Raw genomic sequence first — 16,603 nt, forward strand, 5'->3', positions numbered from 1 at the left:
TTGTGGGTGACCAAGTTAATAATCCATTTGTAAAACATGTCTCTGCTGTAGTCGGTCGGGGAAATTAAAAATACTTTAAAATTAAAAATAATAACAGTAGCGAACATTAAAGTAGTAAAGTACTACTAGTAAAAGTATATAATACTGATTGTATTTCCTACATTTTATAGTAAATATTATTTAAAAAATTTGCGTGACTTTGTGCTAATGAAAATATAATTTTGTATGTTGTAGGAAATTTACGTGTAACAATTTATAAACCAGTTGAGTAGTTTTTTCGATCACATTACAAACATGTATAAAACACATTTATAGTCTATTATATTGATGTTAATAACATATCATAATTTATTTATATTATATAGCGTACTTCGGCTTATCTTCGACTAAGCGTCTTATGTCTAAAAATTCCAGGAAGGTTTTGCTTAGCAGAAACTCGACGAAGTGGAAATTAATTTTAAACTTACGGAGTAAGGTTTTTCAAATCAATATCTTGTAACTCTAACTAAATCAACGTTAACTCTCTACTACTACACTATCACAATATAATGTATGTACATTGCTTACGTACAATTTCTCTAAACTTTAAAACCGTGATATCAAATTTCATTTTAAATTCTTGAATCTAAAAAAAACAAGATGTGGCACAGAACGTTTGCTTACTTGTCTTCATAGAAAGATCCTTAAAACAAATGAAGAAATCACATTTGGATCATTACGTATGAACCTTTTTTTTCTTCAAATTGATTAATATATTAGCAAATACAGACCTATGAGTGAACGTCTACAATGATTGGATAGATGAGATTTGGTCGTTTGAGCACCAAATACGTGCCAAGGACAGTCCGAAACTAGATTTGTAGCTATTTTTCTTTAAATCTCCGCTTTTAATTAAATCTCGGCGACTGCAGTTAGAATTGTTTCCGAGCTATATATTGTGCAATCGTGGCATCCGGCATTTGGATTATACGTGAGAACTATCTTTTTTGTAAATCAAAATGCTGTGTCCGTTGCAATCGGGTCTAATGTCTTCATAGGCATGTAGTTGACATACTACTTCTTAAAAAAATTCTTACTTGGAAGTGAAGCCAAAATATAAAACTCAAAACAAATGCCTGTTTGAGAAGAGTTTGTTAAAATGCACATACTTTCAAAAGTAATATTCTGGCATCGAATATAATTAAATTAATGATTCATTATAGAAATCGCTTTGAAATATTGTCTTTTTCCTCTATGACAGCGAAGTCTATAACATTTCTTTGAAAAATAAACAGCACAAGTGATTGTAATACAAAACAAGAACGTTTAAAACCTCGTCAGATTCATGGTGCAGCTACTAGTGAATTCTTGAATTAGCGTATGAAAAATGTATAATAAATGCTTTTATTTAAAGCAGTAGCCATAGTCTCTGAGTTTTAGTGTCTGTTTCGTGATCATTTATTTATTCTAGTGTGCAAGTGACCTGCCTTCTGCTTTTTGGGTAGTTTTTGGGTCTGAGGCATGTGTTTTCCCTCATCGTACGACTGTTAAAAAGCACAAGTAGAAAATCCATTGGTGTAGAGCCGGTGATCGAAACTATGAATCCACTGTTGGTTAAATTTTGTTGTTGTTGTAATATTGTTTTTAATAATAACTTTTACTCAAACGAAGAAGTACCTGTAAATGTCAAAATAAGAAGACCTTTTGAAACGTTAAACAATTTTGAGGTTTATTTTAGTACGAGTTTATTGTGCTCAAGGGCACTCACTATATCAAAGATAAAAGCGAAGGTATTTCATAATTTCCATAGGTTCTTTAGTACAAAGTAAATCTCGGTAAAGGAATATTGAGTTATGCGGGCGATATCTCAACATACGACCTTAACAAAAACAAATCTTTTGTTATTATACCTTACTACATAATAGCTCTCCCTTTGATATTATCTTTGACTTTGATTTATTTCTTTTAAACAATAATTTTATTGAAAACATGCACGCTAAGTGTAAGTGTGTAACACTTGTAGTCTATTGGTACACAAATCGAAATTATATCGAGTATTTTTTTGTTATCTTGTATTTATATTCTTAGTATCTCTATTCTTCCAAATGAAACTCCTCTAATTTGGTAGCAGTCTCTTGTGCAGTGTGTGGTCTGGCGTTGTCGTCTTGGTTGTTTAGCAGACAGCTGTTCCATCATGGTTTGCAGTAACATTTTCTGTAACCGTCTGGCCAGATTTCAGAAAGTTATAGTGAACAATCCTGGCTCTAGTCCACCAAACGTTCACAAGTAACTATTTGATTCAACGAGTCAGTTTTCGCTTGGGGCACGATTTGGCTGGTTCGGCTGAGTTCGATCGTACAGTATCCATTTTTCATCACAGGTAATGATTTGATTTAACATAATTATTGTGGCAATTGAGCTATGTAAGGCACGTTTGTCGATTCACCTTCCTAATTTGCTTCAAGTGGATTAATAGAGTTCAATCACTAACACCGCAACCTGCAGCTCACCAGACGTTGTTTGCGACGGATCTACTTCCACAATAGCCTTCAATTATTCGTTATCAACTTTGGTCTCCAGCAGTGCACGGGGCTTGTTCAGCAAGACGTAATTTCCAGAATGAAAACGTTGGACACCAAAACCAACTTTGTTTTCTTTTGCAACACCGCCGCCATACACATCATTAATCCTGCGAGCCGTTTCAGCAGCACAGGTGCCACGGTGGAACTCGTACACGTAAATAACGCGATATATCATAGTTTCCATTTTATAAATAGAGTGACGCGAAGAACAAAAACGAAAACGGGAAATTGAAATGAAATGGGGTTCGAAAAACAAATAGCATAAGTAAATAGCTGTAAAAAATTAATTTGGGAATTCTAACCAAAGATGATGTATTTGAGGTCAAAGTGGCCAGTACGCAAACCGTCAATTTCATATGTAAGGTCCTAATATATAATACAAAGTTGGGTTCGTTCAAACACTATTAACACAAGAACGTCTGGACCAATAGCTTTAGATTCGTTGTATTTGTCTCCGTCCTGAATATAAAATTAAAAATATTGGATAAAATATAGAAATAAGAGCACAATGCAAAATGTATTAAAAAATAAATAAATCAAGGGCGCTACAACTTTTTTTAGGTCTGGGCCTCAGATTTCTGTATCTGTTTCATGATGCCTTCTGACGCACGCCATCAACTTTTTGGGTCTAAGGCAAGCCGGTTTCCTCACGACGTTTCACTTCACCGTTTGAGCGAATGTTAAATGCGCACATACAAAGAAAATCCATTGGTGCACAGCCGGGGATCGAACCTTCTACCTCAGGAATAAGAGTCGCACGCTGAAGCCATTAGGGCAACACTGCTCAAAGCAAAACGTATTACTTTCATAAAATCATAAATTAAGGTTAGCTAATCATTCATTGTCTGTTAGGCGGTACGAAGAATGCCGAGTCAGCTAGTAATACATTAAGAGTGCCATTTGCCTGTTTGCCTTTTTTGAAACATGAACTTTTGTTGTATATTTTTGGCAATTTCGTACATTTTAAGTATAATAGTGGCTCGCATATAAACCATGCCTGGTTAATTAGGTTTTGGTAACAGATAAAATAAAAAAAAAGTTATAAACAACTATTGACACACGAAATTGACTTCAAATTTGGGAAATATTTCACGAATTCACTCAAAAATCCTATTATAATTTCAAATCAAACTAAAACCTTGCTCTTCCACGCCGTGTTGCCGCGGCGTGTGCATTTATGTATAATGCATCGCTTGAAGCCACTCGTTTGATTATTTATTTAAAGTAGACAGTTTATTTACAGCGCTGCAACAGCTGTGTTGAAAAATATTTATTTTGTTTAAATTAAAGTTTAAAATTTTTAGTAAAGTCAATATAAGATTTATATTAATGCTTTGACTTATAAAAAATGAGATGGCAAAAGTTCTTAACCAAGTTCTAGCACACCTTTGATACTATCATTGGATCAGAAAAGTTTTCGCTGGTTAGATTTTATAAAATCCTTGTTGGTGAAAACGTGTATCATATGCTGGCGGCCTATTAAAAAAAGTGACGCTACCTTGATCAGCCTTCTGTGCCTGACAGACGCTTTCGACTTTTGGGTCTTAATCATACCGGTTTCTCACGAAGCATTGCTTCGCTGTACGAACGAGAAATAAATGTTCATATAGTCAGAGAGTTTATTGGTATACAACCGGGAATAGAACCTACTAGCTCGGGGATTCCATTTCAGAAGCTTATCAAAAGAATTCGTTTCCGATTAAAAATATATTGAGCAAGAAGTGAAAAAATTTGCACTACTGTACCGTAGGTAATGTATCCAGACCAGTTTGAGGCTTTGCCAAATATTTCCACCTTATTGGCTTTTATTTATCTAGTTATTGCTTGACATTTTCGAACATATCTCATTTATATTTTAATTATTATTCCATCAAAACCTATGATATCCTTACTATACAGCAAGAGATAGGCGAATTTCTTATCTTTTTTTATCACAAATGGGAATAACGTTTGCCCATTCCGTGCCCCCCAAAAGTAGCATGGGTACTTGACCCACATCAGAATCTCTTCTATTTAGAAACTGGGTGAGCCGTACTCACTAAAATCATTAGGCATAAAACCGTGCAGTTTACAGTACTTAGGTGGAGATGGGTATATCTTCTCCTATTTCCTTCTCGCCTTCTAAATCTAGGATTCGGCCTAGAGCGCTCCCACTTTCGTTCTGTCGTCTCCTTCTGTGAGCAAGTTATGCTACACCACTGCATTTCATACTTCCACTGCTTAACATTTTATGGATAACAGAGAGAAGCCAGAGGAAGATTGTTGCCCAGCACCAAACAAAGATTACGGGGCTGAGATCATCCCGGACACTCCGATATACTGTGCCCGATCATCATTTGCGAGTGGTGAATTACCTCAAAGGATGGAGGGTAAATAAACTATGTCATAATATAGCCTAAGGAGACATTAAAACAAATCGTAGTAATTGTTTTGAATAGCATTTGTTGCCCGTATCATTCACTATATTTCAAAAAATAACATTCTCAAACTCCAATTGAAAATAACTTTATTCATATAGATATATAAGTACACCTTTAAACGTCATGAAAGAAGTTAATTGTCAATTTACATTTACTACCAGTTCTCAAGTCAAGGGCGTAGAGCGGCCATGAAGAACTGGCTAGAAACTTTCCGCCCCTCCTTTTAATCGTTAAGTTTTGAGTCATACAAATTGTAAGCTGGAGCAAATCAATCCCAAGGTTTAGGATAAATAATAAATAGTGGAAGCTGATATTACAATTACCCTAGTACGAGACAACATAAAATTATTGCAATGGATCATGCGTTTTACTGAAAATCTAAGAGCCTAATTAATATTTACAAATCACAAGACGTTAGCTTGTTTACAATCTAACGTCTTGTGATTTGACACACTTGATGTAGTCAACTGAATAAAAATGAGTCACAAAAATCACTGCTATGATTTTTCTTTTCACGTACATTGCATATTTATAATTTCCGTGAATATTGCACGATCGTAATGCAACCGAACCATAATTATGTCAAAGGTTATTCGTAACATAATGCGCGTTTCATTAAAATTCGTTGCTAATTGGTACGGAAATTCACAGTAGCATGAGCTGAACGCTAAACCATAATTTATTCACTTTGTCATTTGCTCACTAACAAGTGACTTCAACCCAAAGTGTTTACCAGAACATCAATATCTCTTGACCTACATCTTGTCTTATTTCTATGTTCCCTTTACGTAACAAAACACTCGTGAAGTGTTTCCCACATGTTATATAAAAGTAGGCATTTTTACCTTATTTTTAATAAATTCATTTTTAAAAATTGGCACTAACTATTAAATAACAATACTTATTTCTATTGTGTTCGAATATTGTTGTAATCATTTGACACATCAACCATCCAGTCAGTCCACGGACGGCTATACACACAAAAAATTACACGTCGAATTGATAAGCTCTTCCTAAAGTTTTTCTGATGTTGGTTACAAATGATTCAACTCATAGATTTTTAGGGTCCTCCGTATCCGAGTTCATCATCATTTCTGTTTCTACAATTATTTTGCTAGAAGTAATCTTGTGCTTTCTATTGTTTAACTACTATAACTTATAGATCGACTGTCATTTGAGTCTCAGAATAAGAAGGTGAACTAGAGCGCTATAAGATTTATAGATAAGAAGCAAAACTATTTTTTACGCAGATGAGTAGGTGGTGTACTTTCTTTTAACAAATCCAGTACATTACCCTAGAATTCACAAAACTAAAGTCCTGATTATTCTCAGCAACAGTTTGACAGTAAGAGACATACTGGTAAGAGTGGATATAATTCTTCGCGTTTAACGTAAGAAATTTCTCCAATTACTATTCTAACAGTACCAAACAAAACATTAGGTAGAAAAACTGCTGCTTCTATCCGCAATATTACTTTTCATTTCAAATGAGAAAACTTTGATAAGTTCAGCATAAGCTTGAAAAATCATCCTTAAATGTGGGCGGATGTAATTGACCTACTTCTTAGGTGCCAAAACGCTTGAGACTATGATAAAGGAATGTTCAAACTACAAAATGAAACACGGCGCGATTACATAATGAGGTCACTAATGAGGCAAAACACTAATTCAAATAATGCTTAGTGTTAAATATATGATTCATAGATTTTACATCTGTACGTTTTTTGTTAGTCTTGATTTTAATATTCTGTTGTTTACGGAAGGCCCAGCTAATGTTAAGTGATATATGTAGTGATAGTACACGTGGACAATGCCAGAAGGCTCGCAAGTGCGTTGCTGGCCTTTTAAGAGTACGTTCGCTCTTTTCCTGGACCCTAAGTCGAATTGGTTAGGAAATACTTCAGTGGGGAGCTGGTTCCACGTAGTGGTGGTGCATTTGCGTGCCAATAACTCCTTTAAGAAACACTCAGAAATGGAACGATCGTGGTGGGTGGTATTACGATACAACAATGGAGAAAATATTTGCCTATGTTCTCATGGTCTACTAGACCGAAGATATTCTTTCGCCCAACACTGTTAAGAGTCAAGATTTTGCGCCGACGACTTCTCTACCTCAGATACATATTTGACTCTCAATACTTAAGCCCAGTCGAATATTATCATTTGTTCTGGTAACGACAAGCACAAAAAATTTAATGATATCATTTGGTTTATTATTATAATTTAAAATCATCCCAAAATCCCAAAACGATATGGATTCGAGAATGGTTTTAATTTACAATCAAATGTTTTGTTTTTTTATTAAGGATATTTATATTATTAAGGATGTGTACAGGGCAACGTTTGTGCGGTATGCTAGTATATATTGAAATATATACGCTTATAAGGTAAATGTTTTAAAACAAAATGATCTAGTTAAAAAAGGTTTGTATAGGTCTGTGTAATACTAGTTCTTCCGACTGAATTTGAGGGCGATTCTGGGTTGCTCTTTAAAAAATGTGATAATTTACAAAAAAAACCCTTATGATTTAAAGAGCTGGCATGAGGCCAAGGCAAAGCCTCATTAAATATAGTCAATCCGTGTTACCTTTTCCATTATATTCTAAATTTATGTATAAAACGGTATATACTTTCTATAATTGCATCGAAGGAATTGTTAGTATCAATATTTATAAATACCATATTTTACTGATGTAAAATTTCTGCGAATTATTTAACAACCGCAACATATTGTTTCAAAATGTTTTAGTAAGTTCATATTTAAAACTTTTTAAATGAACTCACTTAGCGGTAAGAACATTTATATATAAATAAACAAAGCGAAGAAAATATGTGAAAATAAACTTACTTGTTGCACTAACTTCCGGCCCCAGTGACTCGAACGCTTTCCCAAAACTTAATTTAAGAAGACGATCGGAATCTGAAACATAAATTTTTACTTTAGCGCCACCTAGCGAAACATGTTAGAAGTGTGCCATAGAGACGTTCCACAAAGAATTTTAGTAACTCAAGATCACATGTAGCTAACCGGGTACTATAATTACAAACTAGGTGGCGCTGTATTAAATATTAAGATTCGTCGTATCGTAATTGTAGTCTGTTGTATTGTCGTACGTTACATAAAGTAAGAACATTTTTATATCCCTTGTCATGTCATAGCAATGCAGATAATAAATTAATTTTATATATTAATACGGTGACGTATCCAATATTTTATGTTATAATCTAGTTATAGGCACGGCTAATTTCGAAAGAAATGTTGAATGATTGAATTATAGATATTAAACAAATGAAATAATAGACCTAAAACTTTTTTTTTATAAAATAGGGGGCAAACTAATTGATTTATTAGTTACCTGTGTAAAACACAAGCCTTATTGACACATAAAATATGATATTCCCTTAGGTACCTATCCTCTGGGGTTACTCAAGGCATTCTACATAAGGCCTCATACTAGGCATATAAAAGGTAAATCCCAAGGCGTTGTTTGACATTAATTTAAATATAATATTTTTCGCTCCTAACGGGAATAGAATCTTAAGTCCCAAACATCACAGTAGCACAGTCTCTTCAAAAACCCGCACGAGACCCTCATCAAACTACGTGGTTATTAATTATAAAAAAAGAAGAAAAGTCTTGATGAATAGAAAAGTCTTAGTGAATAATCCTGTTTTTCTTCTCATTAATCAAACATATTTTTTTCTATTTCTGTAATATTAGTCTGTATAATATGAGGATCATAAAGATTTTCACATGTGTTTTCTTTATATATACAATATTCTGTGACTCAACATAAATAAATTAAAAAACATTTACATCGCATGTTTCCGCAAACTAACAAAAGAAGGATAGTCTTCGGAAACAAGGACGTTAAACTCGCGTTTCGTATTTCGGGACACGATCGTTTTGTGTACTTAGGCCTGAAAGCGTGTCGGTACACTTGTTAGGGGCCGGCGGCTATTAACAGTTCCTCTGAAATAAGCACTGCCGAAAGCCATCTGGCCTAACGCCAGAAACTCCATTCATACCTTGTACGTTGCATGCAATTTCGTTGTATTGCATTCATTTTATATAAAAAGGTCTGTGGGTAATTTGAGTATTTCATTGTTTTCACTATAAACGATATAATCTATGAATTTAATAAAATATATGCGTAATCAGCAGACCGCGTGCCTGTGTTGTGAAAATTGGATGCGATCAGAAAAGGTAAATTCTGTAAGTAGGTATGCATTTTTTCAAGATGTTGGCATCCAAAGTCGTTAAAACAATGCTTGCTAGTAGAATTGATAAATTAATTTGTCAATTGTATTTAAAACGGATTGGAAGCATCTTTAATCATAAATTTTATAATTGCTAGTAACCCTGTCAACAAATGTAAAACATTGTTTGTAATTGATTTATGCGTTATTCAAATATACGTATTGACTATTGTTGTGGTCTTAAGATGATCACGTTGAAGTCTATCTGAGCATTTTGTCTAAAACATTTTGAATAATATTTGTCTTTATATAAATTCATAAATCCTTCCACTGCCGTATGTCATATGATAACGTTTTCGTTGGGTGTCATATTTTATAATAAATAGGCTAAGATTTAAAGTAAAGAATGGGTGATAATACTAACCACAATTTCAGCCCTTTTATATTCATAACTTACTCATAGTTCCGACTTACATAATTCTGGCCGGTAATTGATTATGTATAACAAATATGAGTTGGATTGGGTATCGAGTAAATATTTAATATAACCGAATGAAGCTGAATTATAAACGTGACGTGAACCGTGTTACGAACGCACTCTCGATGTTGAGTGGCACGTTGAAGCCACTGTACAAAATACAACAGTAATGTGTAACACATTGTCATCTTTATATGAATATCAATATTTATTTCAAGAGTCTCACCGGCTGCAGTTGAGTCTGGTGGTGGCTGAAAGTGATATGTTGCAGCAAAACCCTGGCCTGGTGTCGCGGAGTTGGCCGTGAACTGTAGCAAGAGTGATGGACCCGTAGACAGAACCTCATATCCTGAAAATAACAATGTTTTTTTACTTATTTTAGCTATGTTGGCAATTGGTATTCAAAAATAACACTTGCAAGAATTATCAATGCGCGTCATTCGGCTTGAGATTGATTTATATGAATAATTACGTATATACATATGTAATTATTGTAGAACAATTTAATGTATTTTAATCTGAGTTCTTTATATTATAAAAATATTATATTAGAACCTTCCTATAAACCTAAAGGAGAAGATTACAATTGTATCTACTAATATTTTATAAACAATATTTTAACAAAATAAAATATTATAACGCTTTATTATATCACAAACAAATTTAAAACGTAGCCAGATGTAAAAGGGCCGTCTTACACCTAAGAGCAGTTCCTTCTCTACAACCCAAACGGAGAAAGGTTTTAAGAAAGAAATCGTAAAATTGGATTTGTTGCTATAAAATTTGCGCTCTAAAAAAATACTTAATATATTTCATTCCCCAAGTGTGCGTTTAGACTTTAGTGTTGGTTTATTCTCTATAGTGCTAAGCGACAGGTAGTGCATCACAAAAACAAAAGCCAATTGTCTGGCGACGAAATATCGTGGTCTCGTAAAAAGCAGGCGAATAAATCCTTTGAATAATGGGCATATAGCAAATTGTAAATGGTAGATATTGCGAATATCCATAATTTTGACTCGAAAATTTAACAACGCCAAGACTAATAATTAAATTACAACACATTGTATTGAATTTACTCTCTGTTTAACTAGGATTACATGAATGTGTAATTAAGTTGGCAATTAGGACACATTCAACAGATTTCTTTTTCTTTAGTAGCTGACCCGGCAAACGACGTTTTGCCATGTATATTATTTCCAGGAAACATTTTTTTTTGGTTCAATAAAAGTAACCTATCTATTCGTACTAAAAAATAGGAGTTAATCGTAGATCGGTGACAACTAAGGGTTTTATGTATTTTTGTATGTTGTATCATAAAAAAATAAAAACAAAAAAAAAAATGTCTAAAAATAATAAAAAAAATTGGGGTGTACACCCCTTATCACTTAGGGATTTGAAATATAGATATTAGCCGATTTTCAGACTTACTTAATATGCATTAAAAAGTTCAAGTTCATAAGAATCAGTCGAGCCGTTTCGGAGGAGTATGGGAAAGAACATTGTGACACGAGAATTTAACATATACAGAGAATATACATTGAAACAGAAAAAGTAAATTATTATTATTATTTAACTAACACATAAAATTAGTTTTGTCTTTTGTCACAGACAACCTATAAACCCATTTTATCCTTTAATAGATATTTATTTTTAGATAGCCATTTATTTCCATGCGATATAAGCTGCGTAAAAATCTACAGTTACTATTTAATTTGCCAAAAATTACTAAGAGTGTTTGTAATCTAACTGTAAATGGAAGAAAGAATTGAACATTTTATACAAAAACACATGTACAAAATACAGCTTCATAAAAGATTATCGAATGTTTTATTCCTTGGAGACAAATCTGAAACGTACTTAATGTAATGTCAAAATGAGGAATTATCTTGCCCCGCTGTGGCATTCGTATTTTTATTTTGTTATTTGTTGGAAAAAGGTTCGAATTTCTCCTATAAGTCACATATTTAGTAAACATATCTATGTTTAACTGAATTTGAATGAATACTTTTAAAATACGTACTCAAATATATTTACCATTAATTACTAATTTATGTAATAACGCACAAATATAGAGTATTTAAATTATTCTTCATCTACATAATTATAATAATAAGTTTGGGCCCTTTAATACAAGCAGTATTATCTTTCTAAATTGCGATACTAATTCGTTGAGCGAGGAAAGCACCAGCTTTGGGGTGAACTATCTCCCAGGTACCGATTTAAATATACCAACATTATATTTTAATCAAATACACCGCAGCAAATTTTTTATTAAAAGAAACAAATAGTGATGAACTTATTACTATATATGTACTGTATAAGATAGGTTGCTCGCTATTGAAAGGTCTATTATCTTTTTATCTTACGGTCATAAATACCGTTACAATTAAAAATAAACAAAATATTACTTTTGAATTTGGAATGTGTAATTTTTATATGATTGGTCATTGTGTTTTCTCATTTTGGCGCCAATACATTGTACAATATTTTGCGAAATTAAAATGGAGTGGGGTAATAAAGAGAACAATTTTTAAAACTCTACATATGCTTGGTATTAGTAAAATGTGTGTATACCGGGCTATTAATAGGTACAAAAGGAGACTTCCTCTGTTTGTGACAGAAAAAGATCTGGCCGTCCACCTTTTTCGTACGAACGTATCGTACGAAAAAGGTGGTCAAAGCAGTAAGGGAAAGAATTCGAAGAAGTCCTATCCGAAAGCAAAAGATTTTATCTCGGGAGGTGAAGATAACATCTAGAACCATGTCGCGTATTTTAAAAGATGACTTAGGACATGTAGCCTATAAGAGACATACTAGTAATTTCTTAACTGATATTTTAAAAAAGAATTGGTTGTTAAAACTGAAACAACTACTGAAGCGTTATGCAAAGGTAGGTCACAGAATTTTTTTTGTTTTCAGATGAGAATTTCTTTACAATTGAGCCACACAAACAATATGAACGACCTTAACAACACCATGTTCAATAACGAATACTGGTTTTTCCAGCAAGACTCGGCATGTGTCATAACGTTTATAAGAGCTGAAGACTGCCCGTCGTGTGGTCCCGATCTTATTCCGCTGGATAATGATTTATGGTCAGGTCTAGAGAGTAGCTTGCTCTAAACGCCATGATAATTTGGAGTGAACAATTTTCCCATAGTTGTGCGTACTTCTATTGATCGGCCTCAAATTTTAAAGGACTGTATTGCAGCCAATGGAGAAGGGTCCAAATAAGCTTTTTATATTTTAAATTGTTTTATATTTATGTATTACACTAATACACTGTAAAAGCAATATTTTTTTACGTTGTTTCAGTATTTATGGCTAGTTTTAGTAATAAAATTAGTGACAAAACCCCTTCAGTATTGGTAACGTACAGCGCGTTAAACCCGGAGTTTGGGTTTGATTTCCCGCTATTTCAACCAATGGTTTCTGGTTAAATGTATATGGTATGACTATTAAAATATTCCTTAATATATTATAAATAAAAACAAAATTTTATTACGATATCCAACTGGGATTTTAGTGGTTTAATATCGCCTCTTTACCTGTCACATTATTAAAGCTTCACTTGTTGGTTTTATTACTGTAGAAGATTTCATTACATTTTGTAATTAATTTCAAATCGTTAATGAGTTTACTTCGACTTACTATGGTATTACAGACTAACGTAAAGTAAAATAATTGAGGTATTTTGATCTACTAAAACTAATTTAAATTACCTCCCTTGATGGACTTTAAGATATAGAAGTAAGGTCTCGCTTTAAAAATATTAGGTTCTTACAAATTTGACTTTTGGCCGTACTGGCCACGTTACTATCAAAAATCTCCTATTTGGTTAGGAATTCCAAATACAATTATTTAACTCATGCTGTTGTTTTTTGTAAATCATGATTCATTTCATTTTCCCGTTTTAATTTCATTTTCTTGCATCAATCTATTTATAAAATGGAAAACATAAAATATCGCGTTATTTAAGAGTAAGAATTCCACCATGGCACCAGTACTGCAGAAACGGCTCAAAGGATTAATCATGTGTATGGCGGCGGTGTCGCAAAAGAACACAGTAAGTTTTTGGTTACAACTGCAGAATAACCCCAGTGGACGGCCGGAGACCAAAGTTGATAATGAATAATTAAAGGCTGGGACTTCACTATAACTTTTTAAGATCTGGCCAGATTGATTACGGCGATGTCTATTGTTTGCAGCATTGTCAACTGCAAACCATGATGGAAAAGCTAGTTGCTAAACAACCAATGCTGGTCAATCGCTGTAAGCCACTGCTGCTTCACGACAACGCTAGACCATACACTGCAAATACTGCTACCAAATTGGAATGTCTAAGACATTCACCGTACTCCCAGGAACTTGCTTTAACAGATTACCGTTTTTTTGCGATATTTGGATAACTTCTGGCAAGGTAAAAATTTCAACTATGATGGGGCAGTCGAAACCGCATTCAAAGATTTTATTGATTCCAGTCCGAATGATTTTTTTAGTAAAGGGATTAATTAACTATCTTTAAGATGGCAATAGTGCATAGATAGCAATGTTACATACTTTGATTAATTAAATATATTCTATTATTATTTATAATTTCCCGATCAATGCTGACATTAATAGGTTGATTATTTACTTGCTAATAAAAAGAAATACCACAAACCACTGGTTGTTTGATTTTTTTTAATAGAAGTTTGTGGTGCGTGTCATTTTTTATATTTGTTAGTAAAGACGTATCTCAATAACTAGACATCAAAACTTTAGTACATGTTATTGTGGTTCAATATTTATTTCACTACTATACGATATTTTACAAAGAATATTCAGACTTCGATAATTGGCTATGGCTGAGTATCTACGAAGGGTATTTAAGACTGACTGGTATACACAATTTCATATCTCTCACAGGCCGATGGGACGTACGTATCCGCCGTGTCCAGAGCGCTGTTTAAATTACCGTAGAAATATTCCTACTTAGAAACAGCATTTAATTTTCGGCTTGAACTACGGTTTGTTATCTGAAGTCATGCTAACAACTAAATAATAAAAACTATTTACGAGACTAATAAGTACTTTCTAGAAATTAGTTAGATTTCTTGTCCCTTTTGGCAATGGTCCCTTGTAGCAATATTCAATTTGCTACAAGAGTGATAAGGACGAATTGAATAGCAATTTGAGGCCTTACAGTATGAATGAGATAATTAGCAATGAGGATTTATGGCGTTTTAATCCTCTGATAATGAGATTACTTTCATTACCTGTAAGCTCGTTGCACAGCATAGCTATTGTTGGCGCCTCCGTGTCTCGCCCGTCGAACACCTTGATGATATCCGCTCGGCGCAGGCAACTGAAATTACGTAACGCTTTTAATGCATAGAGTTGGTTCCTCATTTATATGAGGAATCCCATCCCATCCTTAATAATATGGAAACACCTTGGACATGGGACGAGTTTGATGACGGCATTGTTAAACGTGATAATGATTTAATTATTACCTTGACCTCATTGTTACTAGATGAAAACACGAATTTGTAAAGGTGTTGTTTTAAATGAGTGCAAAAATAAAATCTGATACATATAATTTCTAGACATTGTTTGTCACACTTTCAAGGCTATACCGACTGGAAAATCCTAAAGTAGTAAGTTTAAAAATACGAGAAAATATGAAATTACAAAAAAATATACGAAATATATCAATATTAACATTAATATTAGTATGTTGTATGAACCAGATATATTCACAGGAGCATTAAAAGATAAGCGAGCCGTAAGTAAGTTCAGAAAACCTTCTGTTGACTCAAGAATAACAAAGAAAGGAAAATATGGCAAGAAGAGTAAGATTTAGCACTTTATATAAATAAACAAGGTCACTGAATTCACGTTGAAATTTCAGGGTATTTAAATGAACATAGTCTAAACGAGCCTCGTACGTCTGCAATAAACCAAGTGTAGAATGTAGTTACATAGAGAATTTTTATGAACTGTCTCAATGGTATTAATGTAAATTTTGTAATGTGGTGGCCAGGGGGTTTAAACTTAATTTGTATGTCTGTCCGTGTAGACAAATTTTCATAAAATTAGTTTTCGACTTTCTACATATACTACTTAAGAGCAGTGTTGGCCTAGTGGCTTCAGTGTGCGACTCTCATCTCATTAGCTGTGCACCAATGGATTTTCTTTCTATGTGCGCATTTAAGATTAGTTCGAACGGTGAAGGAAAACATCGTGAAGAAACCGGATTGCTTAAGACCCAAAAAGTCGACAGCGTGCGTCAGGCACTGAAGGCTGATCACTTACTTGCCTATTCGATTAAAAAATAATCATGAAACAGATACAAAAATGTGAGGCCCAGACCTGAAAAGGTTGTAGCGCCATTGATTTATTTATTTACATACACTACTGTTAAGGCATCTCAGATTACAGTTTCGTATTCTTATATACTACGGAAAAGGGATTTGGACACTGTACTAGGTGTGTGGCGGACCTTAATATAAACCCTGGCTTTATTGGCAATTGATTCATAGATGGCATTATATCTTCGTTTATCATAGTATGGACTTAACGAGTTTAGATGACTAAAATTCTATGTTAGAGTGATTGGCGGATACTTTAAAACGTGGAATAATGTCATAAGAAAACGTTTTGGTCATTATACAGTGAAAAAACATGTTTGTGTACTTATGTACACGCGTTAGAAGTTAAACTTCTTTGGCGTAACAAAATAAAAACCTTATCTACGTTTGCAGAAAAAAGACACTAACAGTAGAAAAAAGGTATTTAATACATTGAATGTTTTATTATAACGCATTATCTAGTTAAATAAAGATTATTTAAATATCCCAAATAAAATCTACATAAATAAAGAAAGGGACATTTTTCATTTTAAAATGTTGACTATGCTAACTTCAGGCTGTCGGTTTTTTATGACGGTGTGCGGTGTCAGT

The 16,603-nt window shown here is 33.5% G+C and overlaps 1 protein-coding gene across 1 annotated transcript in view; it reads right to left on the reverse strand.

Annotated features, from left to right (window-relative positions):
- The window catches only part of LOC123714562 (suppressor of lurcher protein 1), a 217,813-nt gene that overhangs the window by 45,051 nt on the left and 156,159 nt on the right, over window positions 1-16,603 (reverse strand). The window contains exons 8-10 of the mRNA XM_045668874.1: window positions 14,918-15,006; window positions 9,886-10,008; window positions 7,830-7,901 (exon numbers count right to left, since the gene is read on the reverse strand). Coding sequence (XP_045524830.1) covers window positions 7,830-7,901; window positions 9,886-10,008; window positions 14,918-15,006 — 284 coding nt within the window. The remainder of the gene's footprint in view (window positions 1-7,829; window positions 7,902-9,885; window positions 10,009-14,917; window positions 15,007-16,603) is intronic.

The sequence above is a fragment of the Pieris brassicae genome, chromosome 9 (assembly GCF_905147105.1).
Source record: "Pieris brassicae chromosome 9, ilPieBrab1.1, whole genome shotgun sequence".
Lineage (NCBI taxonomy): Eukaryota > Metazoa > Arthropoda > Insecta > Lepidoptera > Pieridae > Pieris > Pieris brassicae.